The 26,587-nt window shown below is 38.8% G+C and overlaps 1 protein-coding gene across 1 annotated transcript; it reads right to left on the bottom strand.

The window, feature by feature from the left end:
- Nucleotides 1-230: 230 nt before the first annotated feature.
- LOC139693231 (zinc finger protein 83-like) lies at nucleotides 231-24,613 on the bottom strand. The gene is made up of 6 exons (XM_071591335.1): nucleotides 24,508-24,613; nucleotides 24,143-24,313; nucleotides 23,766-23,960; nucleotides 21,093-21,317; nucleotides 11,398-11,521; nucleotides 231-1,596 (listed from the first exon to the last, which is right to left on the bottom strand). Exons 1-6 carry the CDS (start codon nucleotides 24,544-24,546, stop codon nucleotides 386-388), a joined length of 1,965 nt encoding a protein of 654 aa, XP_071447436.1. The 5' UTR covers nucleotides 24,547-24,613; the 3' UTR covers nucleotides 231-385.
- Nucleotides 24,614-26,587: the final 1,974 nt, after the last annotated feature.

The raw sequence follows: 26,587 nt of genomic DNA, 5'->3' as shown, positions 1-26,587 counted from the left end.
GAAACCCGGCGTCGGCATCAGCCTACTCTTTTAACGAAAGGCACCAAGGGGTCAAACAGTTAACATCTTATCCAATGGACAACATACTCAATCAAAGTGTGAAACTTAAGTAGGGATCAGGAAGTGTTGTCTTTTCATTGTAAACAATTAAAGCCATGATATTTTTAGTTAAATATTTACTCAGTAATGTACAAAAAACAGTATATATTGTGGTACACAATATTATCACAGTCAAGTTTGTTCTACACGGGTTGGTAGACATGTTTTTTACAGTTTGTACTCCAACATTTTCATAAAAATAAATACAATTTCATCATTTTTACAAGTAGGCAAACAATTCCTAAATTATAAACCAGTTGATGTGTACCGATCATCCCTTCGTATTCTAGTGAACTTCAATCAGGTGTCGACTCAGCAATCGCTTGGAGATGGACATGAAAGTACAGTGGGCACAACGTAGTTGTTTATCACCCAAATACTCCTTCATGTGCCTCGTAAGTTCCTTCTTATCATTGAATACCATTGAACAAATATTGCACTTGTGTTGCGTTGTTCTAGTATGGATATTTACATGCCTCCTGAGGAAGCTTTTATATCTAAATGTTTTCAAACAGACATCACATACAAAAGGTTTATGGATACCGTTTATCAGATTATGTAACCCTGGGCATTTATTATCATTGCAACCATTTGGACATATCTCACACTTATGGTTCAGCATATGTTCCTTGAGTCCCTCTTTGCGTAGGAATGACCTTGAACATATCACGCATACGTGCGGCTTCTCCCCACTGTGAACCCGAATGTGATTCTTAAGTTGTTGCTTGAGAAGGAACACCTTTGAACAAGTCTGACATTTGTGAAGCTTTTCACCAGCGTGTATGCGCAAGTGATCCTTGAGTTGTTGTTTAAACGTGAACGCCTTCGAACAAGTTTCACATTTGTGCGCTTTTATACCGGTGTGTATGCGCAGGTGATCTTTGAGTTGTTGTTTCAAAGTGAATGCCCTTGCGCACACGTCACATTTGTGTGGTCTTTCACCAGTGTGTGTCAACATGTGACCGTCAAGGTGTTGTTTGTATTGATAGGTTTTCGAACACAATGCGCACCTGTAGGGTCTTTCACCGGTATGTACCAAATGGTGCCGGTTTACATCTGCTTTGCTCGCAAAACTTTTCGAGCATAAACCACAATTGTACGGTCTTTCACCAGTATGTGTCAACAGATGTCTCTTCAGATTGCGCTTCTGTGAAAATTCTTTCGAACAAATCCCACATTTGTTCCCTCCGTCATCACCATGCGTAAACATATGCACTCTAAGATCTTTCCTACAAGTGAAACCCATTCCGCAATGCTGGCATTCCTGCTTCTTTTGCCGTGAAACCACTGACGTCACATGTCTACCAATATCACATTTACCCTTATATGCCTCAGACCTAATGCCAACTCTGTGTTGACTCCTTTCCACAGGATGCATACACACCACATGAGCTTTGAGAATGTCCTCTTGCGCAAATCCCTCATTGCAAATTTTACACCAGTGCAGAAAATTCCCCACACCATCCTTCTCTGCACCATCTTCTCCTTGGCCACCATCTGAAAGAGTTGTACCACGCAATGGATTACTCCTGGAATAAACAGTTTTCACATGTATATAATACATTACACATATTAACAGTAAATTGGAATGCAATGTTAAGTGAAGGAAGAGATAGTGATAAGGGGAGGGATTACAGTTAAAGCATTCTGAATGACCATGGGAGAAGGCATCCATTCCTCAGTGAAGTGTCGACAAAGGCATGTGACCCCAGTGGGGCAGTCATTGAGTGATGGTGTCAGCAGGAGAGACAAGGCTTCTGCGGTCATCTTGTGATACACTTGCAAAGGAAAACTGACAGCAGCAAGACAGAAGACGTAGAAGAAGAAGACCGAATAAGTTTGGACTTGAATTTTCTCTAGTACCTGAAGATAGTTCTATCAACTGAAATATGTTGTATGTAATATAAAATAAAATGAAACATATAATTAAATATATATATATATATGTATGCATATAAACATATATATATGTGGGTATTTATATATATATATATATATATATATATATATATATATATGTGTGTGTGTGTGTGTGTATGTATGTATATATATATGTATATATATGTATGTATATGTATGTATATATATATATATATATATATATATATATATATATATATATATATATATATATATATACATACATTCAAACACGAAATCCCGCCAAACGGCGAATAAATACTCATATATACAGAAACAGATATAAGGAAAAGGGATAGGAACACACATAAAGGACGAACACAATAGAGGTGGGGAAGGCGGAAACGAACGGATCACAAGAGTAAAAATATTTCCTTGACTGGGACTCGGACCTCGGATCTTTCCACTTGCCGGGCGGATGCTCTTAACCAATTGAGCTATCGAGGATACGTAATTTACCCTGAGATCCGTGGGTCTAATATGTCGCCAAGCGCCCCGATTCTATAGCCAAGAGATGGCGTCAGGGGACTGTTTCACCCACCAAAGGAGAATTGTGATTGTGTTCGTCCTTTATATGTGTTCCTATCCCTTTTCCTTATATCTGTTTCTGTATATATGAGTGTGTGTGTGTATACTCACAATTTGCTATTTGATGTTTTGACAGCATGGCTGTTGTCTTCTGAAGACGACAGCCGTGCTGTCGAAACGTCAAATAGCAAATTGTGAGTGTCCTTTCTTTGTGTTTCTATATTCTAAAAATCTAAATCTGTTTTTACATATTTGTGCGTCGCCAAAGAGCATTCCATTTTGAAGATATTATATATATATATATATATATATATATATATATATATATATATATATATATATATATATATATATATATATATATATATATATATATATATATATATATTATAAATACCCACAAACATATATATATATATATGTATATATATATATATATATACATACATATATATATATATATATATATTTATATATAAAATAAATCTGTGGAAAAGTGCAAATTTACTTCCAGTACATCTCCCTTTAATCACTTGAATATATACAAGGGTGGTCCCCTTGGTGGAGACATGGCAGTATTTTCTTTGAAAAATAACTGTATTTGAAAGTACGCAATCTATAAAGCACATGTTTCAAGTTTAAAGCTGCCATGTTGTTTATTGTTTGTTTGGCAGCCATCAACAATGAAAATTATTAGTGAATTTCCGAAAATGGAGAAAATTGGTCATTGTTAGATGTGATACAATGCTTCTTTTTGAAAGGACTCACCCCAACCGATAGTGTAATATAAAAAAGCTGAACTGAAGTCTTACTCTGGGGTAATCTGTTCCTTTGTTTACAACACTAAAATATTGCGTAGCGGAGTTGAAATGAGGCCGTATGAGCTGTCAAGACAAGCATCACATTGGTTGACCAAATGAGGCGATAACTCCAGAAATGGTGAAGAAAATTCACTAAATCATACGGTATAATTACCTACCAAAAGTACGTAAGCTAGCAGACATAGTAGGCATTTCAAAAAGTGCAGTACATTGCATATAAACTGAATATTTGGACATGAGAAAGCTGTGTTCAAGATGGGTGCCGCGTTTGCTCACACTCGAGAGAAACCAGTGTCGTGAAGATGTTTCAATTTAGAGTGTTTAGCGAGGTTTCACAGCGACAGAACAGAATATTTGTGCCGTTTCAATAACCATGGATGAAACATAAGTCCATTGCTTCTCACCTGAGACAAAAGAAGAATCAAAACAGTGGATTCAAAAAGGGAGAACTGGCTCCAAAGAAGGCAAAGACCGTTTCATCTGCACGCAAGGCCATGGCATCGGTTTTTTGGGATGCGCGTGGGATACTTTCACTTGACTATCTTGAAACAAGGAAAAACTATCAATGGTGAGTATTATGCAAACTTATTGCAACGTTTTAAGTGAAGATATCAATCAAAAGCGGCCACATTTGGCTCTAGAAGAAAGTGTTGCTTCATCAAGACAATGCACAAGCTCAACTAATCTGTTATCTCAATGGCCAAAATTCATGAAATAAAGTTTGAATTGATACCTCATGCACCCCATATTCTCCAGATTTAGCCCCTCTCGGATTATATTCTGTTTGCAAACTTGAAAAAATTGCTCGGTGGTCAAAGATTTTCCAACCGTGAAGAAGTGATGTCGGCAATTAATGGCTATTTTGAGAAGCAAGACAGTACTTATAATAAATAGGGTATCGATCTTAGTGAACATTGCTTGGAAAAGCAATGGCGCATAAATAGAATGTACTTGTCACACAGGATGTTTCAATTGAGTGTTTAGCAAAGTTTCACAGCAACAAAGCAGAATTTTTGTGCCGTTTCATAACCATGGAAGAAACATGGGTCCATTACTTCACACCCAAGACAAAAGAACAATCAAAACAGTGGATTCAAAAGGGAGAACCGACTCCGAAGAAGGCGAAGACCATTTCATCTGCAGGCAAGGTCATGGTGTTGGTTTTTTGGAATGCGTGTTGGATAATTTTCATTGACTATCTTACAAAAAGGGAAAACTATCAATAGCAAGTATTATGCAAACTTATTGCGATGTTTGAGCGAAGGAATCAATCAAAAGCTGCCACATTTGGCTCTAGAAGAAACTGTTTTTTCATCAAGACAATATGCACCAGCTCACAAATCCATTATTGCAATGGCCAAAATTCATGATTTATAGTTAGAATTGCTATCCAATGCACCCTATTTGCTTGATATAGCCTCCTCAGATTATTTTCCATTCCCATACTGGAAAAAATGGCTCAGTGGTCAAAGATTTACCAATCCTAAAGTAGTGATGTCGAGTGCAGTTGATGGCTAGTAACATCCTGCCCAAATAAACACGCTGGTTTGAGGGCGATACATTCATCCGGTGCAGTCTTTTGAAGAGATGTACTATGGAGAAATATTTTAGTACTCAAACGAAATGAACTTCAGAAGCACTCTTGGTGGCATGTGGAAGTAACATTCTGCGGAAAAAATATGGGGCTTGGGGGAAATTACATTCATCTAGTGCAGTACTTTGAGAAGAGAAAGTATTAAAACGATTTCAGGTACCACATAAAACAAAATCACTCTTGGTGGCATGTGGAAGTAACATTACCCACAATCATGCAGCTTTGATGACATTTTATTCATCCAGTGTAGAATATTGAGAAGTTGAATTATGGGAAGATACTGGAGTACTACAAAAAATCACCTACAGCGGCCCTTTTGGCGGCATGTGGAAGCAACATTCCGCAGAACAAATGTGGGGCTAAGGGGACATTACATTCATCCAGGGCAGTACTTTGAGAAGAGAAAGTATTCAAACGATTTCAGCTACAACAATAAAAATGACCATCAGAATCATGCTTGGTGGCATGTGGAAGTAAAATTACCCACAATCATGCAGCTTTGATGACATTTTATTCATCCAGTGTAGAATATTGAGAAGTGGAATTATGAAAAACATACTGGAGTACTAAAAAAATCACCTACAGCGGCCCTTTTGGCGGCATGTGGAAGCAACATTCCGCAGAACAAATGTGGGGCTAAGGGGACATTACATTCATCCAGTGCAGTACTTTGAGAAGAGAAAGTATTCAAACGATTTCAGCTACAACAATAAAAATGACCATCAGAATCATGCTTGGTGGCATGTAGAAGTAACATTACCCACAATCATGCAGCTTTGATGACCTTTTATTCATCCAGTGTAGAATATTGAGAAGTGGAATTATGGGGACACTATGAGTACCACAAAAAATCACCTACAGAAGCGCTCTTGGTGGCATGTGGAAGTAACATTCCGAAGAACAAATATGGGGCTTAAAGTACGTTACAGTCATCCAGTGAATCAATTTGAGTGGAGGACGTATGGTGACACATTCTAGTATTACAAATAAAATATCCATCTGTAGAAATCTTGGTGGCATGGGAAAGTAACATTCCACACAACAGAAATATGTGGGTTTAAGGACATAAATGCATCCAGGGTACTATTTTGAGAAGAGGAGGTATGAAGATGTATTCTAGTACTGCAAACAAATTGACCTTCAGAAGCACCCTTAGTGGCATGTGGAAGTAACATTCCCCAAAATACGCACGTGGATTTGAGGACATAAATTCATCCAGTGTAGTATTTCGAGAAGAGGAAGTGTGGAGACGTATTCTCATACTGCAAATAAAATGATCTTCAGAAAAACTCTTCGTGGCATTTGGAAGTAACATTCACCATGAACATTAAGCTTTGAGGACGTGACATTCATGCAATGCAGCATTTTGAGCATAGGAAATATGAAGACATATTCTAGTGCTACAAACAAAATATCCATCAGTAGCACTCTTGGTGTCATGGGAAAGTAACATTCCCCACTATACACACATGTGGGTTTGAGGATGTAAAATCAACCAGGTAGGATTTCGAGAAGAGGAAGTATGGAGATGTATTCTTGTATTACAAATAAAATTACCTTCAGAAACACTCTTGGCAGTATGTGGAAGTATCATTCCTCACAAAACACATGTGGGTTCAAGGGCGTAAATTCATCCAGTGAATGTGTTTTGAAAAGAGGAGGTATGGAGACGTATTCTAGTCCTACAAACAATATAACTTTCAGAAGCTGTCTTTGTTGTATGTGGAAGTATCATTCCCCACTATACACACATGTAGGTTTGACGATGTAAATTCATCCAGGGTATTATTTCGAGAGGTATGGAGATGTATTCTAGTACTACAAACAATATAACCTTAAGAAACAGTCTAAGTGGCATGTGGAAGTAACATTCCCAATGATACACACATGTGGGTTTGAGGATGTAAATTCATCCAGGGTAATTTTCGAGAAGTATGGAGATGCATTCTAGTACTACAAACAAAATGACCTTACGAAGCAGTCTTAATGGCATGTGGAAGTAACATTCCCCACTATACACACATGTGGGTTTGACGATGTAAATTCTATTAGTATTTTAAGGAGAGGAAGTATGGAGATGTATTCTACTACCACAAACAAAATGACCTTATGAAGCAGTCTTAGTGGAATGTGGAAGTAACATTCCCCACTATACAAACATGTGGGTTTGAGGATGTAAATTCTATTCGTATTTTAAGAAGGGGAAGTATGGAGATGTATTCTAGTACTACAAATAAAATGACCTTCAGAAGCACTCTTGGTGGCATGTGGAAGTAATATTCCCAACAGAAAACCTGTACAGTTTGGAGGTCGTTCCTGTCATCCAATGTATTTCAAGATGCAAAAGTGTGGAGACAAGTTCTAGAGAATATTAAACAGGGTTTATAAACTCAATTGTGCCGACTGCGATGTCAGTTACATTGGAACGACAGGGAAAGGAAATTTGAGATTAGGATTAAAGATTCACCGGATCATGTTTCAACAGAGAAAGACAACAGATCCTCATTCTCCAAACACCTCTCGGATAAAAATCACCCCAGTAACTTCACAGCGGACATTCTTCACACTGAAATGAAAGGACTCAGGTTGAATGCTTTGGACGAGCTGGGAATCCTTTAAGAAGCCTGACAGGTTTGAGATGGTCAATGAAACATTACACCTCTCCCATTCCCCCCTCCTTAGAGGTCTTAAAATACCAATCCAATATCTTTCCGCACCAATTCGTACCCCAACCAAGGCAGTGTTGACCATCCACAGTCCCTTAGTAAAGGTCAACTCATTGCAGAGACAAAAATCTCCCCTGTTAATTACATGTAGGGCAAAATGTGTTTGTTTTTCGTTCCTACCACTATTTCTAAGAATGGTGGAGTGTTACACTGTGTTCTTCATTTAATGAGCATTTAATTAATATAAGCTTTCACAATTTGGGCCAGTAGCCTTCCAATATGTATACCCTTCCCTTCCCATAGACCACTAATGGTTTGCTGCACCTAAACTCTACTTACCGCCTCTCATCTCCCTCACTTCCCTCTCCGAGACAGACTACAGGGTTCGCCCGGAAAATAAGTGTACTGATTTTTTCCTCTTTTTTGACAAAAGGGGAGTCGTCTACTATGAATTTGTACCTGAACGACAAACGTTAAATGCTGCATTTTACGTCCAAGTGCTTGACAGGCTTCGAAAACGAGTTGCCCGCGTCCGGCCAGCGATCAAAAACATCTGGCGGCTGCATCACGACAATGCGCCATCTCACACCGCGCTTGTCGTGTCGGACGGACTTCTTGGCCAAGCACGGCATGGCAACGATGCCGCACCCGCCCTACAGCCCGGACTTGGCACCACCGGACTTCTTTCTGTTCCTGAAGATAAAGAGGAGTTTGAAAGGAACGCGATACGGGACTTTGGACGCCTTCAAAGAGGCCGTGATGACGTGTCTTCGAGAGGTTCCCAATGATGCCTTCGCGGGAGCGTTCCAGGAATGGGAACGCCGCTGGAACAAGTGTATCGACTCACAAGGGTCTTATTTTGAGGAATATTAGCTTAAGATATGTAGAAGTGTAATAATTTTTTTTTCCTGAGCTCAGTACACTTATTTTCCGGACGAACCTCGTATATTTGTTGGAAAAATGTTCATGTATGTCCCCTGATGATGATGACACAGCATCGAAACCATGGTCGTGAAATATTATATCTTTATTGTGGAAGTGTAAAGTTTCTTCTTTACCTTCCAAAACCTCACAATTAAATCTACAACAAAATCTGTTTTGTTCCTTGCCATTCCAAGAGTGGTAGAGCGTTACCTTGAGTTCTTCATTGAATGATCATAAGTGAGAGGTCTCCTTTTATTACCCTTACCATGAAGGAATTCCACAAAGTTAAACCTAATACTGCTACGCACATCCTTCCGATGAATTGACACTTGAGTGTAAAAATGGTTAGTCACACCTTACTTCCCTGCTGTCATAATTATTACCTAGTTTTGAATATATATAAGACTCACCTAATTATTTATTATTATTAGGTAATCTCTGCTCAAGGTAGGTTTTCGGATGGACACAACTACCAGATAAATATTTTGTGACTCCTAGCAAAACACAAAATCCAGCATCTTACTCTACATCAGGTCCCTCTTCATCTCTTGAGTACTTCCTTCCTCCCTTCATCCCCTATCCAAGACATCCCTATCCAGTTCCTTCCCTTTCCTCATTTGCCTAACATTCTACCCTCTATCACAGTCTTCAACATTCCATTGCCGGTCAACACCCCCTTCATCCACTTTCCCTTCCTCCTCAGTAATATTTCCCAACAAACCCCTCTCTTCGCCCACCATACCAAGTACTTCCTCCTTTGTTTTCTTCTCCGTCCATTTCACCTTCTCCATTCTTCTCCACACCCACATATCAACAATAGCCTCCAGTCTACGTCTATCCTCCTGCTTCAATGACCACGTTTCCAAAACCACACACAGCTACGCTCAATATCAAAGTTTTCACGAGTCTTTTCTTAATATCCTTACTCAGTGTCCCTGTCATCTTAACTCCCTCCTCCTTGTGTAAAAGCCTCTTTGCCTAGTGCAATTCTTCTCCTTACGTCCCATTACTTTCACCGTGTTGGTCCAAAACACTTCCAAGATACGTAAACTGTTCCACCTGCTCTAGTTTCTGCCCTCCTATTTTAATGTTTAGCTTAGCCTTTTTCTTTCTAGTAAATCGCATAACCTTTATTTTATTTATATTGAATCTCATCCCATACCTGTCGCACTGAATTTCCAATTCACTCACCTAATATATTTTGCTAATAAACATGAAGAAAGCAAAGTACTTCCTGTTGAAGTTGATGGGAAGGTGATCCCACAGGTATAAAATACCATTTATTTGGGTATCAATTCTCAAATCATTTGGAATGAACACATAAATATCAAACTTTAGTTGGGAAGTTAAGCTTAATGTGTATTTTCTGCTGTTCCCTGAAAGAAGAGTGGAGACAGTGGCACAGTGGATACATGTTCTTCTTCTAAACAACATGAACTTAGTGCCAAAGCCATAAATTTGAGCCCGAAACCATCGAATATAGTGCGAAATAGGGTTTTGAAGAAGGTGAAGTGGAGTGAAAGGAAATCAAACGAGGAAGTGCTATGGATAGCGTAATAGAGGACTGCTGAGAGAAATACAAAGGATGCAGGAATGATGGAATCAGAGCTCTCCTCAAACGAAATGGCATTCTTACATAGCATCTGCAAAATCCAAAGCAAACAGATGACATAATGGCAAAGAAATTGCACATACAGGGTCGCACCCAAAAGTGGTAGGACTGATTTTTTTACAAGAATTTCATTGACGATATACTAACATCGACCTAATAATCTTCAAAGTATGCTCCTTGAGCTGCTACACACTTAGTATAACGTTGCTCCCATTCCCCGTACGCCCGCTGGAAATTTTCTTTGGGGATGCCGTTGTGATGACCCTCGTCGAAGCCTCTTGAACAGCCTTTATCGAGTCAAAACGTCGTCCCTTGAGCTGTCTTTTCATCAGGGGGAAGAAGAAGAAGTCCGATGGTGCCAGATCGGGAGAATAGGGTGGGTGCGGCAATGTGGCAATGCCGTATTTGGCCAGGAGATGTCTGACAACGAGTGCGCCATGGCAGAATTTTCGGCACCATCTTGGCGCACACGTTGCTCATGGTCAAATCCTGTGAAATAAAGCGTTGGACGTTGGATGCAGACAGACCCAACTGGTCTGCAATTTCTTCACTGGTTAAGCATCGGTCTGTGTTCAGCAGTGTCCTCACTCTGTCCACATTCGTGTCGGTTCTTGCCATCCGGAGCGATGGTCGTCTTCAACGAGCTCCCTACGCTCTTTAAACAACTCGTGCCACTCAAATACTGTGGAACGGCTTAAGGCAGTGTCCCCATTAAGCCTGCTTGATCATATCGAGGGTCTCAGTTGCCGTCTTCCCGAGTTTCGCACAAAACTTCACCGAATAACGTTGCTCTAAATATTCAGATTCATTTTGTTTTTCGACGCGGACAAAAAACTTGATTCACTAAAAACGTTGTCCTCATTCAACGACAGCCCACAGGTGACTGAGGTTGGTGTCGGTCTGTTGCTAAGAGCCCCTTCCACATTACCCTGCCAGGCAGACACCCCCCAACGCTCTGTTCGCGCCAGAGAAAATGAGTCATACTACTTTTGGGTGTGACCCTGTATTTCAAGACTCATGGCCACAAAATTGAATGTACTGTTAAAAAAAGGCACTAAGACGGCATTTACAACTTGGCAACCAAATGGGTTCGTTTAAGATTTCATTACCTCTATATTTTGTAGACATAAATAGCAGCAGTTCTACATCACCAAAGTGGAAACAGTGAGGGTGAGGATAGGGATTTGCACTTTGAAAAAGTGATAACACAGCAGAGTCCAGAGCCTTCCTTACCTTGTGTCTCCAACACTTCCTTTCCCAGGCCTCCGTCCTCTTGTGGAATATCCACATCACACTCTTCCTTAATTACCACATCCACATTCAACACAGGAATGGATTCATCTTCTCCCGAACGGTCCTGAAAATTCAGATGCAAACATCAGAACAATGTCCCTAAAACATTCGTAAGATGAATTTTAACCTGTACAATGCTTCAACCATGGAATTAAAAATGAAAATAATAATTTTATCATTAACTTAATAGAACCAAAAAAATTTCCTCAATTAAAAAAAAGGCAATGTAGGGTATCTCCACTAAATATCTGAACTGAGGTGATAGAAAATTTATTTTGCAAAATTTTGGCCGCATCCATCTTGTTTCCTCTTCTTCAAAGTGGTGATCGAGGTGGTGCGGGGGCTATCATACTGGCTCCTCACCCAGAGGGCTCGGGTTCAAATCCCAGTGGGGGTGCTGAATATTTTTCAGAGGTATCTCGATATCCCTACTTGAGGTGGAGGGAATTTTAAGTGAGTACGCCATCCATCGGATGGGATGTTAAACTGTTTGACCCTTTGGCGCCTTTTTGTGAAGAGTAGACTAATGCCGACACTGGGTTTCTCTCTCTACCCTTCATCCTTTCCTGTCCATCCCCTATGGCACAAATGACCTCAGATGTCAATAACCTCCCCAAAATACTAGTTTTACTGGTGGAAGGTGAGGGAAATATGACAAAAAAACTATATCTGTATATTATATATATACTACCTTGATCAAAAAGTTCCCGGAATAACCACCGTGTGGCGCTCCCATCGTTCCGATTTGAGTTCTGTTTTTTTTGTTAAATTGGTAGATCTGTTGTTGATATTCCCTTTAAATTTTAGTGTCATCACTTGACATTTGCAAAAGTTACGTAGCCAAGAGTACATCTATCTCTGTGTGTGTTGGCGATTTTTTACAATTGCAGAAATGGATTTAAATGTGCAACAACGATGGGAGCGCCACACGGTGGTTATTCCGGGAACTTTTTGTTCAAGGTAGTATGTGTATATGAGTATTTATTCTCCGTTTGGTGGGATTTCATGTTTGAATGTGTAAATATATATATATATATATATATATATATATATATATATATATATATATATATATATATATATATATATATTTTTATACTTTTTGTTCAAGGTAGTATGTGTATATGAGTATTTATTCTCCGTTTGGTGGGATTTCATGTTTGAATGTGTAAATATATATATATATATATATATATATATATGTAAATATATATATATATATATATATATATATATATATATATATATATATATATATATATATTTATATATATATATATATATATTTACACATTCAAACATGAAATCCCACCAAACGGAGAATAAATATATATATATATATATATATATATATATATATATATATATATATATATATGTATATATATTTACACATTCAAACATGAAATCCCACCAAACGGAGAATAAATACTCATATACACATACTAGCTTGAACAAAAAATTCCCGGAATAACCACCGTGTGGCGCTCCCATCGTTCCGATTTGAGTTCTGTTTTTTTTGTTAAATTGGTACATCTGTTGTTGATATTCCCTTTAAATCTTAGTGTCATAACTTGGCATTTGCAAAAGTTACGTAGCCAAGAGTACATCTATCTCTGTGTGTGTTGGCGATTTTTTACAATTGCAGAAATGGATTTAAATTTGCAACAACGAACTTGTATTAAATTTTGCGTAAAAAACGGATTTAGTGGCGCACGGACGTTGGAAATGTTGGAAAAGTGTTTCGGCAACGATTCTCTAAAAAAAAACGGTCGTTTACCAGTGGCACGAGCGGTTCAGAAGTGGTCGTGAGTCAATCGAAGATGATGAACGCAGTGGCAGACCATCGACATCGAAAGTCGGTGAAAAAATTGATAAAGTAAAAGAAATGTTGGTCAATAACCGCAAATTAACCATCAGAGAAATAGCTGAGGACTTGAACATTGCCTATGGATCCGCCCAAGACATTGTGGTTAATGATTTGGGTTTCTGTCGTGTAGCAGCAAAGTTGGTGCCAAAAGACCTCAATTTCATGCAAAAAAGAGACCGTGTTGACGTCGCAAAAGACATGATTTGCGAGGCTGAATCCGATCCCACATTCATCAAAAGGATCATTACTGGAGACGAGACGTGGGTTTATGAGTACGACACGCAATCCAGACATCAGGCAAGTGAATGGCGTTCACCAAATGAGCCGAGACCAAAAAAACCACGTCGTTTTCAGTCAAAAAAGAAGGCAATGCTGACGGTTTTCATGGATTACAACGGTGTAGTGCATCATGAATTTTTGCCAGAAGGCCAGACAGTAAACAAAGAGTATTATTTGGGCGTTATGAGACGTTTGCGTGAAGCAATTCGCCGAAAGAGACCAGAAATGTGGGCAGAAAACTTGTGGATTTTGCACCATGATAACGCACCGTCGCACAGTGCTATCATTATTCGTAATTTTTTGACGAAAAATGCAACAAATACCATCCAACAGCCACCGAATTCACTTGATTTGGCTCCCTGTGACTTCTTTCTGTTCAATCGAGTTAAAAAACCATTACGGGGAACGCGTTTTAGCAGCCGAGAGGAAGTAATGGAAAAATCGCAGGAAACACTGATGGATATACCGAAAACCGAATATAAAAAATGTTTCGAGGATTGGATCAAGCGCTGGCATAAGTGTGTTGCAGTCGATGGGGATTACTTTGAAGGGGACAATATAGATTTAGATGAATAAACTTGTATTTTTAATTTTCTGAATAAATTCCGGGAACTTTTTGATCAAGGTAGTATATACATACATACATATATATATATATATATATATATATATATATATATATATGATGAAGGGTGGAGAGAGAAACCCAGTGTCGGCATTAGTCTACTCTTTACAAAAGGCGCCAAAGGGTCAAACAGTTTAATGTCAAAAGTAGGTTTGCGGTATACACCGTGGCCCAGATTTCCACCTCCCTTCCTCCGGATCAGTACATCAAGGAAGGGAAGCTTGGCATTGCTCTCCTTTCCCATGGTAAACCGTGGTAACCGGGAGACCGACTCACTTATGACGCCATCGAGATCTGCCTACGAAAACTTAATTTTAAGAGGGACTCAGGCTTTTACCTGAGCAACACTTGGAAACCAATCCTTAGAGCAATGGTAGAAACCAGAAAAGACAGGCGGCCAATGGGAAGGCATCCTGATATGTGCCATTTCACGGACCAATCAAATGAAACCCGATTGGGCCAAAATTCATATATATATATATACATGGGAAAGTGGAAATATGGTATTTGGAAGCCCTGGAGACGATAGCCTTAGATGGACATCGAAACGTTGGCCGAGATGGACAATATAACCCAGTGGAGGACACGAGAGGAATATATGCATATCCCAATTTTCAATAATGCAGCCAAAACATTCCTTGGATATTCTAATATGGTTTGCTTTATGGTTTAAAGTGATATACTGGTAATTTTGACCCAAATCTTCAATGAGTTTCCATGGTGCCATGATCTCTCACAGGCAAGAACAAACAAAACCCACCTTTTTCTCCGATCTTGCGATGCCTTCTGCGATTTTTATATTTTTCTTCTCAACTCAAAGAGATACCTCAAAGGGTGACAATCATTACACCTCGGACAACGATGAGGCAAAGGCAAAAATTCGACAATAGCATTCTAATTAACTCACGTTGGCACATAACACACACTACAACACATGTCTATACTTCCATTTCTCAAAATACTACACTGTGTATTTGGATTGATGGGGGAATGTTACTTCCACATGCCTAGACCAGGAGTGCTTCTAGAGGTCATTTTGTTATCACTAACAGAACACGTCTCCATACTTCCACTTCTCAAAATACTACACTGTGTATTTGGATTGATGGGGGAATGTTACTTCCACATTCCTAGACCAGGAGTGCTTCTGGAGGTCATTTTGTTATTACCATGAGAACATGTCTACATACTTCCACTTCTCAACATAAACTGCATGAATGGAACGACCTTAAAACCTGTTTATATTTGTGTTTAGGGGGGAATGTTACTTCCACATGCCACCATGAGTGCTTCCGAAGGTCATTTTCTTTGTAGCACTAGATAAAATCTCCATGCTTCCACTTCTCAAAATACACTGGATGAATGGAACAACCTCAAACCTGTGCAATTGGGTTAAGGGGGGATGTTACTTCAATATGCCTTGACCAGGAGTGCTTCTGGAGGTCTTTTTGTTATTACCACAAGAACATGCCTCCATACTTCCACTTCTCAAAATACACTGGATGAAAGAAATGACCTCAAACCGGCAAGCATCCATGTTGAGTGGGGGATGTTACTTTCACATGCTATAGATAAAGAGTGCTTCTGGAGGTAATTTTGTTTGTAGCATATTAACACATCTTCATACTCCGGATTCTAAGAATACACTGGATTAATGTTATGACCTAAAACCTGCACTTTCGTATTGAGGGATGGAATGTTACTTCCACATGCCACCAGGACCCCTTCTAAAGGCCATTTTGTTTGTAGTATTAGAACACAGATATATACTTAGACTTCTCAAAAAACTACACTGGATGAATACTGGAAGAACCTAAAACATGTGCATACATGCTGAGGGGAGAGAATGTCACTTCCACATGCCACCAAGACTCCTTATGAATGTCATTTTCTATGTAGCACTAGAGCACATCTCCATACTTCTGCTTCTCAAAATGCACTGGATGAATGGAATGATCTCAAACCTGTGTATTTGTGTTGATGGGGGAATGTTACTTCCACATGCCTAGACCAGGAGTTCTGCGGGAGGTGATTTTGTTTGTAGCACTAGATAACATCTCCATACTTCCATTACTCAAAATACTATACTGGATGATTAATGGAACAACCTAAAACATGTACATTTGTGTTCATGAGGAATGTTACTTACACATGCCAACCAGGAGTGCTTCTGAAGGTCATTTACATTGTAGCACTATAACACATCTCAATACTTCTGCTTCTCAGAATGCACTGGATGAATGGAATGACCTCAAACCGGTGCATACATGCTGAGGGGGGAATGCTACTTCCATATACCACCAGGGGTTCTTAGGAAGCTCATTTTTTTAGCATCAGAACACATCTCAATGCTCCGCTTCTCAAATTACTACGCTGGATGATTGATGTAATGACTTCAAAACTGCGCAATTGTGTTGAGAGGGGAATGTTACTTCCACATGCCAACAGTTCTTTAGGAGGTCATTTGTTTGTAGTACTAGAACACATCCCAATACTTTGGCTTCAATAAATACTACACTGGATGAATGTAATGACCTCAAACATGTGCATGAGTGTTGAGGGGGAATGTTACTTCCACATACCACCAGGAGTCCCTATGAAGCTCGTTTTTTTGTAGTATAAGAACACATCTCAATGCCTCCGCTTCCCTAAATACTACACTGGATGAATGTAATGACCTCAAACATGCGCATGAGTGTTAAGGAGGGGAATGTTACTTCCACATGCCCAGACCAGGTGAGCTCTTGAAGGTCATTTTGTTTGTGGTCATCAAGCATGTGTTTTCATCAGGTTTCCGCCTATGTACTCTTTTTTAAAACTGCCCGTGCCCGATTAAATTGCCATACATGGGATACAACAAAAGAGATTTTATTTGGATGGAAGATTATAATCAAAAACTGTTTAGACTTCATATATTGGAGGGCCTCAATGATGATTGCAACTCTATTCACAGGATAATGCGTGCTTACTGCATTGATTTCCTTTCAGTAGACAACAGTAGACAAAGAGTATTAGTCATGTTTCTTCCCAAAGCATCATATTACGTGGATAGAATGAAAAATAATGCACACATGCATTTATACCCATGCATTAAACCAAATTACCTTAAGAAGCACTCCTGGTGGCATGTGGAAGTAACATTTCCCCCTAATAACACCCTTTCACAGGTTTGAGGTCATTTAATTCAGTGTTTTTGGAAAAGTGGGAGTATGTACATGTGATTTAATAATGCAAACAAAATTAACGTCAGAAACACTCCTCGTGGCATGTGGAAGTAACATTCCCCCCATTAGATACTTGTGCAGTTTCATTCGTCCACTGTACTTTGAGAAACTGAAGTATGGAGACGTGTTCTACTACTACAAACAAAATAACCTTCAGAATGACTCCTGGTGACATGTGGAACTAACATTCCCCATGAACTGGCCAGCACAGGTTTGAGGTCATTTAACACATGCAGTGTATTTTGAAAAGAAGAAGTATGTAGATGTGACTAATCTACAAACAAAATGACCTTCAGAAGCACTCCTACTGGCATGTGGAAGTAACATTACCCCTTATCACACATGTGCAGGTAAATTGAGGTTGTTTTACGTATCCAGTGTAGTATTTTGAAAAGAAGAAGTATGTAGATGTGTTCTAGTAACACAAACAAAATGACCTTCAGAAGCACTCCTACTGGCATGTGGAAGTAACATTCCCTCTTTACACACTTTTGCAGGTTATTTTTAGGTTGTAACATTCATCGAATGTAGTATTTTGAGAAGTGGAAGCATGTGGATGTGTACTAATACTAAAAACAAAATGACCTTCAGAAACTCTCCTAGTGGCAAGTGGAAGTAACATTACCCCTTATCATGCTTTTGCGGGTAATTTGATGTTGTTTCATTCATCCCGTGTAGTTTTTTTGAGAAGCAGAAGTATGGAGACGTGTTCTAATATTACAAACAAAATTACCCTCAAAGTCACTCCTGGTGACATGCGGAAGAAACATTCTCATCAACAGGCTTTCACATATTTGATGTCGTTTCATTCATCCAGTTAATTTTGAGAAGCCAAAGTATGTAGATGTGTTCTACTACTACAAACAAAATGCCCTTCAGAATCACTCCTGGTGACATGTGGAACTAACATTCCCCATGAACTGGCCAGCACAGGTTTGAGGTCATTTAACACATGCAGTGTATTTTGAAAAGAAGAAGTATGTAGATGTGACTAATCTACAAACAAAATGACCTTCAGAAGCACTCCTACTGGCATGTGGAAGTAACATTACCCCTTATCACACATGTGCAGGTAAATTGAGGTTGTTTTACGTATCCAGTGTAGTTTTTTGAAAAGAAGAAGTATGTAGATGTGTTCTAGTAACACAAACAAAATGACCTTCAGAAGCACTCCTACTGGCATGTGGAAGTAACATTCCCTCTTTACACACTTTTGCAGGTTATTTTTAGGTTGTAACATTCATCGAATGTAGTATTTTGAGAAGTGGAAGCATGTGGATGTGTACTAATACTAAAAACAAAATGACCTTCAGAAACTCTCCTAGTGGCAAGTGGAAGTAACATTACCCCTTATCATGCTTTTGCGGGTAATTTGATGTTGTTTCATTCATCCCGTGTAGTTTTTTTGAGAAGCAGAAGTATGGAGACGTGTTCTAATATTACAAACAAAATTACCCTCAAAGTCACTCCTGGTGACATGTGGAAGAAACATTCCCCATGAACTGGCTGGCACAGGTTTGAGGTCGTTAACACATCCAGCGTATTTTGAAAAGAAGAAGTATTTAGAGGTGTTCTATTACTACAAACCAAATGCCCTTCAGAATCACTCCTGGTGACATGTGGAAGTAACATTCCCTTTTATCACGCATGTGCAGGTAATGTGAGGTCGTTTCATTCATCCAGTGCAGTATCTTGAGAATTGGAAGCATGGTGAATGCTTCCAGGGCTATGTAAATTTTAGTTAAACAGGGTACTGTTATCGAATTTTTGCCTTCACCTCAACGTCGGAGGTGTAATGATTACCATTGAGGTGTACTTTGAGTTGAAGATAAAAATAAAAATTGCAATGCATCGCAAGATTGGATGAATAAGGTGGGTTTTGTGACCATTCTCTGTCCGTGAGACCCATTCTGTACAGATTTTACGGCATACCAATTGTTCAATAATGAAGCTGACACAATCCACTTTGGATGTTCAAATATAGCTTGCGATATGCTTTGGAATGATTCCCTGATCATTTTAAAATAAATCTTCAATAAGTTTGCAATGTTTATTATCTGTGGCAATGAATTTATGTCTATTGCGTGTTAAATCAACTTTTCTAGCTTCTCCAGACTCACAACCACGAAATTTTAGTACCTGTCTACTTACAGTAAACCTATCTACAACATCATAACAATAAACGGCATTTAAACAATGATGGAATCTCAGTAGGAGTCACCTTTTCAGCAGTTTACAAATGTGATAACAGTATGCTGTTTAACTTGCCTTGACACAGCACACTAGAACACGTCTCCATACTTCATCTTCTCAAAATAGACTGGATGAATGTAAATACCTCAAAACTGTGCACGTGTGTTGAAGGGGGAATGTTACTTCCACATGCCACCAGGAAAGGTTATTTTGTTTGTAGTATTAGAACATGTCTCCAAACTTTGGCTTCTCAAAATACAGTGAATGAAACTGTGCAAGCATTTTGTGGGGGGAATGTTACTTCCACATGCCACCAGGTAGGTTTCTGACGGTAATTTCGTTTGTAATATTAATACAAATCTACATACTTCTTCTTTTCAAAATATGCTAGATGTGTTAAATGACCTGAAACCTGTGCCAGCCAGTTCATGGGGAATGTTACTTCCACTTGTCACCAGGAGTGATTCTGAAGGGCATTTTGTTTGTAGTATCAGAACACGTCTACATGTTTTGGCCTCTCAAAATTAACTGGATGAACTAAATGACATCAAAAATGTGAAAGTGTATTTATTGGGAATGTTACTTCCACATGTCACCAGGAGTGATTCTAAAGGTTATTTCGTTTGAAGTATTAGAACAGATCCACATAATTTGGCCTCTCAAACTACACTGGATGAAAGAAACAACATCAAATATGTGAAAGCATGTTGAAGGGGAAATGTTACTTCCACATGTCACCAGGAGTCTTCTCTTCTGCTTCTAAAAATACTACACTGGATGGATAGAATGACATCAAACCTGTGAAAGCGTGTTCATGGGGAATGTTACTTCCACATGTCACCAGGAGTGACTCTGAGGGTCATTTTGTTTGTACTTGTAGAACACAACTCCATACTTCTGCTTCTCAAAATACACTGGAAGAAAGAAACAACATCAAATGTGTGAAAGCGTGTAGAAGGGGGAATGTTACTTCCACATGTCACCAGGAGTGACTCTGGGGGTCATTTTGTTTGTAGTATTAGAACACATCTACATAATTTGGCCTCTCAAAATACACTGGATGAAAGAAAAGACATCAAATATGTGAAAGCGTGTTGAAGGGGGAATGTTACTTCCACATGTCACCAGGAGTCATTCTGAAGGTCATTTCGATTGTAATATTAGAACACGTCTCCATACTTCTGCTTCTCAAAATACTACACTGGATGGATGGAATGACCTCAAACCTGCAAATATGTGTTGAGGGGGAATGTTACTTCCACATGCCACCAGGAGTGCTTCTAAAGGTCATTTTATTTATAGTACTAGATTACGTCTCCATAATCCCAATTTTCAAAATACACTGGCTGAACGTAGCGACCTCAAACCTGAGCATTCGTGATGGGGGGAATGTTACTTCCACAAGCCACCCTTATATGATCAATACATGATTATACGCACTCACCAAATTGCCTGAATCTTCATTGTCCGACCGATGACTTTCACCTTCCTCCACTGATGCAACCATTGAGGAGCTGGCATCAATATCCAGAACAGAAAGGCACCCACTGGCAGAGCCTGTCTCCTCTTTGATGAAGATCATGTCATCTCCGACATCCACAGCTCTCATGCCAACACCATCGCTGGTAATTACGTCGTCACAGTACTCTTTCTTGATCCCACCAGGACACTAATGCATAGCACACACAAATTAATATTTAACGATTGCAGAGTGTAAACATTTCAATTATGAGAATCAGTGGAAAAAATCTTTGGGGTGAGACTTTTTCTAATGATTCTGGCTTGACAACCATTTAGGAGTCACTCATTGGGCAAAAAACAATTAAATATTACGAATTAAGGTAATTAAACTGCTTGCATCGAACATTCATAAAAGGGAATACATATAGTATATATATATATATATATATATATATATATATATATATATACATATATATATATATATATATATATATATATATATATATATATATATATATATATATATACATATATATATATATATATATATATATACATATATATATATATATATATGTATATATATATATATACATATATATATACATATATATATATATGTATATACACACACGCGCATATATATATATATACTATGTATATATATATATATATATATATGTATATACATATATATATATATATATATATATATATATGTATATATATACACGAGGGTCATCCGGAAAGTAGTACCCGTTCGTGCCGCATGAAGTGCTGACGACGCGAGTAGCCGCTGGACGAGGTCAGATAGCTTCAGTGGCTTGTCTGCCTTCTCTGAGCCAAGTTGCGTGACGCTAGCATTGCCTGTGTTGTTTCTGTGATTGTTTACAATGTTTAAAAAAATTGAGAACGCCGCCAGTTGTGAAGTGAGGGCAGTGATTAAATTCCTCAATGCAAGAAACGTTCGCCCATGTGATATTCATCGCCAATTAAAGGAGGTGTATGGAGACAATGTAATGGACTAGTCGTCTGTTCGGCGGTGGTGTCGCAACTTCAACATGGGGAGGGGGAACACACACGACGATGAGCGTTCGGAGATACCGTCTGTCATTACAGACCAACTGGTGAGCTCAGTTGACGAATTCGTGAGGAACGATCGGCGCGTCACAATTGATGACATCTGTGAGCATTTTCCCAATGTTTCTCGAACAATTGTTCATGAAATTGTTAAACACCATCTGCATTATGCAAAAATTTGTGCAAGATGGGTCCCTCGCGTATCTCAATGAGCTGGCGGCGAAGGACTATGCAGCAGGAATACAGAAACTTGTCACACGTTATGACAAATGCCTTAATTTGCTTGGAGATTATGTTGAGAAGTAGTTTAAAGTATCCTCTTTCAAATAAATATTTTTATGTTTGTTAATATTTACTTTTGTGTCTTTATTTCACGAACGGGTACTACTTTCCGGATGACCCTCGTATAATATATAGATATAGTTTTTTTATCATTAACTTATTAGAACCAGAACAGGAAAGATCCGGTGTTCGAATCCCGGTCGAGGAAATATTTCTACTCTTGTGATCCGTTCGATTCCGCCTTCCCCACCTCTATTGTGTTCGTCCTTTATATGTGTTCCTATCCCTTTCCCTTATATATTTTTCTGTATATTATAAAATTCTTTCAAAAATACTCTTTCCCCACCTTAACCTATTGATACACTTGCGGAGACGTGTCTGCCACTCTCCTGAAGGCACCCTGAAACTTTCATAATGGACCTCTCATACCGCTCGGAGCGACCTGGCGACCAGCTACATTGGAAGGGCAGACCCACCCCCCAATATTTTCCAACGTATTTTACCGCTTCCATTAATAGTCGTGTCACAATAATCCATGCACATTACTTTCGTAATGAACCTCCCATACTGCTCGGAGCAAACTGACGACAGTTTGCGTAGGAAGTTCAGACCCCCCACCACATTTCCCGACTGGTTTTACTGTACTTCTATGGATAGTCGCGTCACAATAAAATCATGATCATTACTTTCATAATGGACCTCCCAAATTTCTCGGAGCAAACTGAGGACAGTTTGCGTAGGAAGTTCAGACCCCCCACCACATTTCCCGACTGGTTTTACTGTACTTCTATGGATAGTCGCGTCACAATAAAATCATGATCATTACTTTCATAATGCACCTCCCATACTGCTCGGAGCAAACTGACGACAGTTTGCGTAGGAAGTTCAGACCCCCCACCACATTTCCCGACTGGTTTTACTGTGCTGCTATGGATAGTCGCGTCACAATAAATTCATGCTCATCACTTTCATAATGGACCTCCAAGACTGCTCGGAGCAAACAGACGACCGTTTGCGTTTTAAGAAGAGACCCCCCATCACATTTCCCTTCTCGTTTGAGGCACTGCCATGAATAGCCGCGTCACAATAATCCATGCGCATTACATTCTTAATGGACCTCCAAGACTGCTCGGAGCAAACTGACGACCAACTGCCTTGGAAGGCCAGACCTCCCAACACATTTCCCTATCAGTTTCAACCCGCTGTCATGGGTAGTATCGTCACAATAAAATCATACGCATTATTGTTTTAATGGTCCATGTATACATGGATTACTGCTTGATTCACTCACCTGAAACTCCATTCTATTGTAATTACTCTCGGTCATCCAATTCACGCGGGTGTCTGCGGTATCAGTATCCTCGGCCTCAGCAAGGGAAACCATGGCATTACTCAACGCCCAGACTTGGGCTGCCGTACCGCGAACCAAACCCTGTACAGGGTTCTCCGCACCCTTGGTGTCATGGCTCAGGGCATCACCCTCCTCCTTACAAACCATAAACACAACAAACAACACAATTATCGGTTTGGTAGGTGATGGTAGAGTTCACACAATACTAAGCATTAATTTATAGGCAAAATAACTAAAAAAAGATGGCTTAAAATATTTATCTCGGGCAAAGGATGTCTTCGTAAAAGACATCGTTGAATTTAATTAATACCACTGACCTCCTTTCGGTTAATTATCAGGTATTTTGTTGCAGGATTAGACCCCTTTTGGATGCGATTGTGGAAAACAAACAAACACTCGACACAGCGATGTTTAAATAGTCGGAATTCCGTAAGCTTCTCCATGCAGGAAGAACACACAAACCAGGAATACCTCTTATCCTCCAAAACCTAATATAATATGTATTTAAAACACAAGTATTAACAACAGAATGCCCGCAACACCTACTGCCAAAGTATAAATATACTTTGTCCCAATATCGTACGGAATTTCTAAACCAATTACGGATTGATGTCACCGAGTAGCTACGACAAACATTATTATATGCAAAAATAGGACGTCAAACACACACAGCCATACTTACTTTGACATTTAATAAATCCTCTATAGTCTTTTTCAACATAAATTCCGATTTGTTATTTCCGTCGAAAATATTTATCAACTCTCCACCGCTGTTTAGACACAATCTGCACACTACAAAATCGATTTTATCACACATTTTTAAGTTGCGCCGCATGATAGACTAAACGAATTAACGTTTAATGTCAGGATCTCTTGCATATATTACGTAATGAAGCATAAAAGTATTTATTATCACGACACCGTTTCACTCTGTTTACTAGTTGAGCTTGTGGATTTCATTCTTCATTTGTTCTCTTCATTCCTTGCGTAAAGATGATGAGTCAATAAATGTGATTGAATCATTTGGAGAGAGAGGATCATAATTCTATTAACACATGTAATCGTTAATGAAATCATGTCCTTTCTCATAACCAAGAAATGAAAAACCGGAACGATGCTTTCTGTTGACGGATTTGACCGTGTGGCATATTAAAGTTTTCTATATAACTAAAAATGACATCCAAGAAAATTGAATCAATTCGCCAATTTTTCGTTCATTCCTTTCGAGCATACGTGTCGAAAGATTCACAAGAGCCTTGTTTACGTTTGTCGAAACGCAATAATAAGTACGAACTTAGAGCAAAAATGACTGTCATAGCTGTGAAATAATACGAAAATATTCTAGAGTATGCTGTTGCGCTATTCTATCCTCTCATGGCGATAGCTTTCACTTAGTACTTACAGCGTGTATGAACGACTCTTTGCAATCATTCATCGAGCGCTGACGCGGTCTTTTAAATATATATGTATCAGACACCAGTGGATAGTTTCAAGGTTCTATTCATCATTTAAAATAATCACCTTTACCTTATCCACTGTTAATAGGTCACGAATACATATCAATGTACTTGAAAAAAATGTTAAAATTGCATTAAAGATTCTCTATATCTTTTATATTTGTTAATTTCGTTAAGTCCTTAAAGAGTAATTTTCCCAGGTTGTATAATAATAAAAACAATTATCTCTTTCTCCATTGTCTCAGATTAAATAAATTACTGCGGATACCACAGCTTTGAACAATTACACTGATGCAAACAATAATAAGTGATGTACTCTTTATGGTTTCAACCAGTTACACTTCTGCCCTGTTAGTCATATCATAGTAGGACTGGAACAATCATAAAATTTGTTTCATCTGATATATTTACTTCGTTAATCGGAAGAAAATAACTTCTACTAATTTATAACTGAGGCAAACCTGTGGAATCTTTGCTGTGAACAAAATTGGATAAAGCAAAATTGCCCTATTTTTCAAAATTCATTTACCCTGTTGCTTGTTTTGACCAGAGGGCCCAGGGCTCGCATCCCTGGAAACTTTACCCTATATAAGCGTCTCCCAGCATCACATTGGCTGTGTGATATTGCAGGTTTTACCACAACTTCCTGGGGAATCAATATATAAACTAATGCATACATATGTGTTGTATCTTTTTATGGAAAAAAATTTAAACTACGATACTATCATTTAAATATTTAATCAACAAATATACATAAAACAGGGTACAATACTTAGATGACAAGTTTCAGTTTGGTATTCCAAGTTTTCATTTACACCTATTGTTACAGTAGATTTCATTCCTGTTTTTTCTCGAAATGAAAAACACTTCAATTTCGTGAAGTCATAACATTCTTCGTTCTGGAGGGATTATCCCCGCAAGAACAAATGATTCTCACCGAAATGTTTAGACCGATTCCAGAGATAACCGACCGTGGATGAGACATGGGTCTACCACTACATGCCAGAAATGAAATAGCAATCAAAGCAGTGGGTGGAAACCAGTGGCTCGGAGCCAAAGAAGGCAGAGTCGATCATATCTCCTGTAAAGGTCATGGTCAGTGTTATTTTGGGATGGGAAAGTGATCCTGTCAATTGATTACTACATTGAAAAAGCAGAACAATCACAGTTGAATAGTACTCCAATGTTCTTGACTAGCTGGATGCCTAACGAGAAGATACTTGGCTTTTAAAGAAGAAAAAATCATCTTTCACCAGGACAACAAACCTGCTCGCAAAGCTGTGTTGGTGATGGGAAAAATACATG

This window comes from Hetaerina americana, unplaced genomic scaffold (genome assembly GCF_022747635.1).
Source record: "Hetaerina americana unplaced genomic scaffold, ioHetAmer1.1.p SCAF_45, whole genome shotgun sequence".
Classification (NCBI taxonomy): domain Eukaryota; kingdom Metazoa; phylum Arthropoda; class Insecta; order Odonata; family Calopterygidae; genus Hetaerina; species Hetaerina americana.
This window is presented reverse-complemented; position numbering and strand designations above follow the sequence as displayed.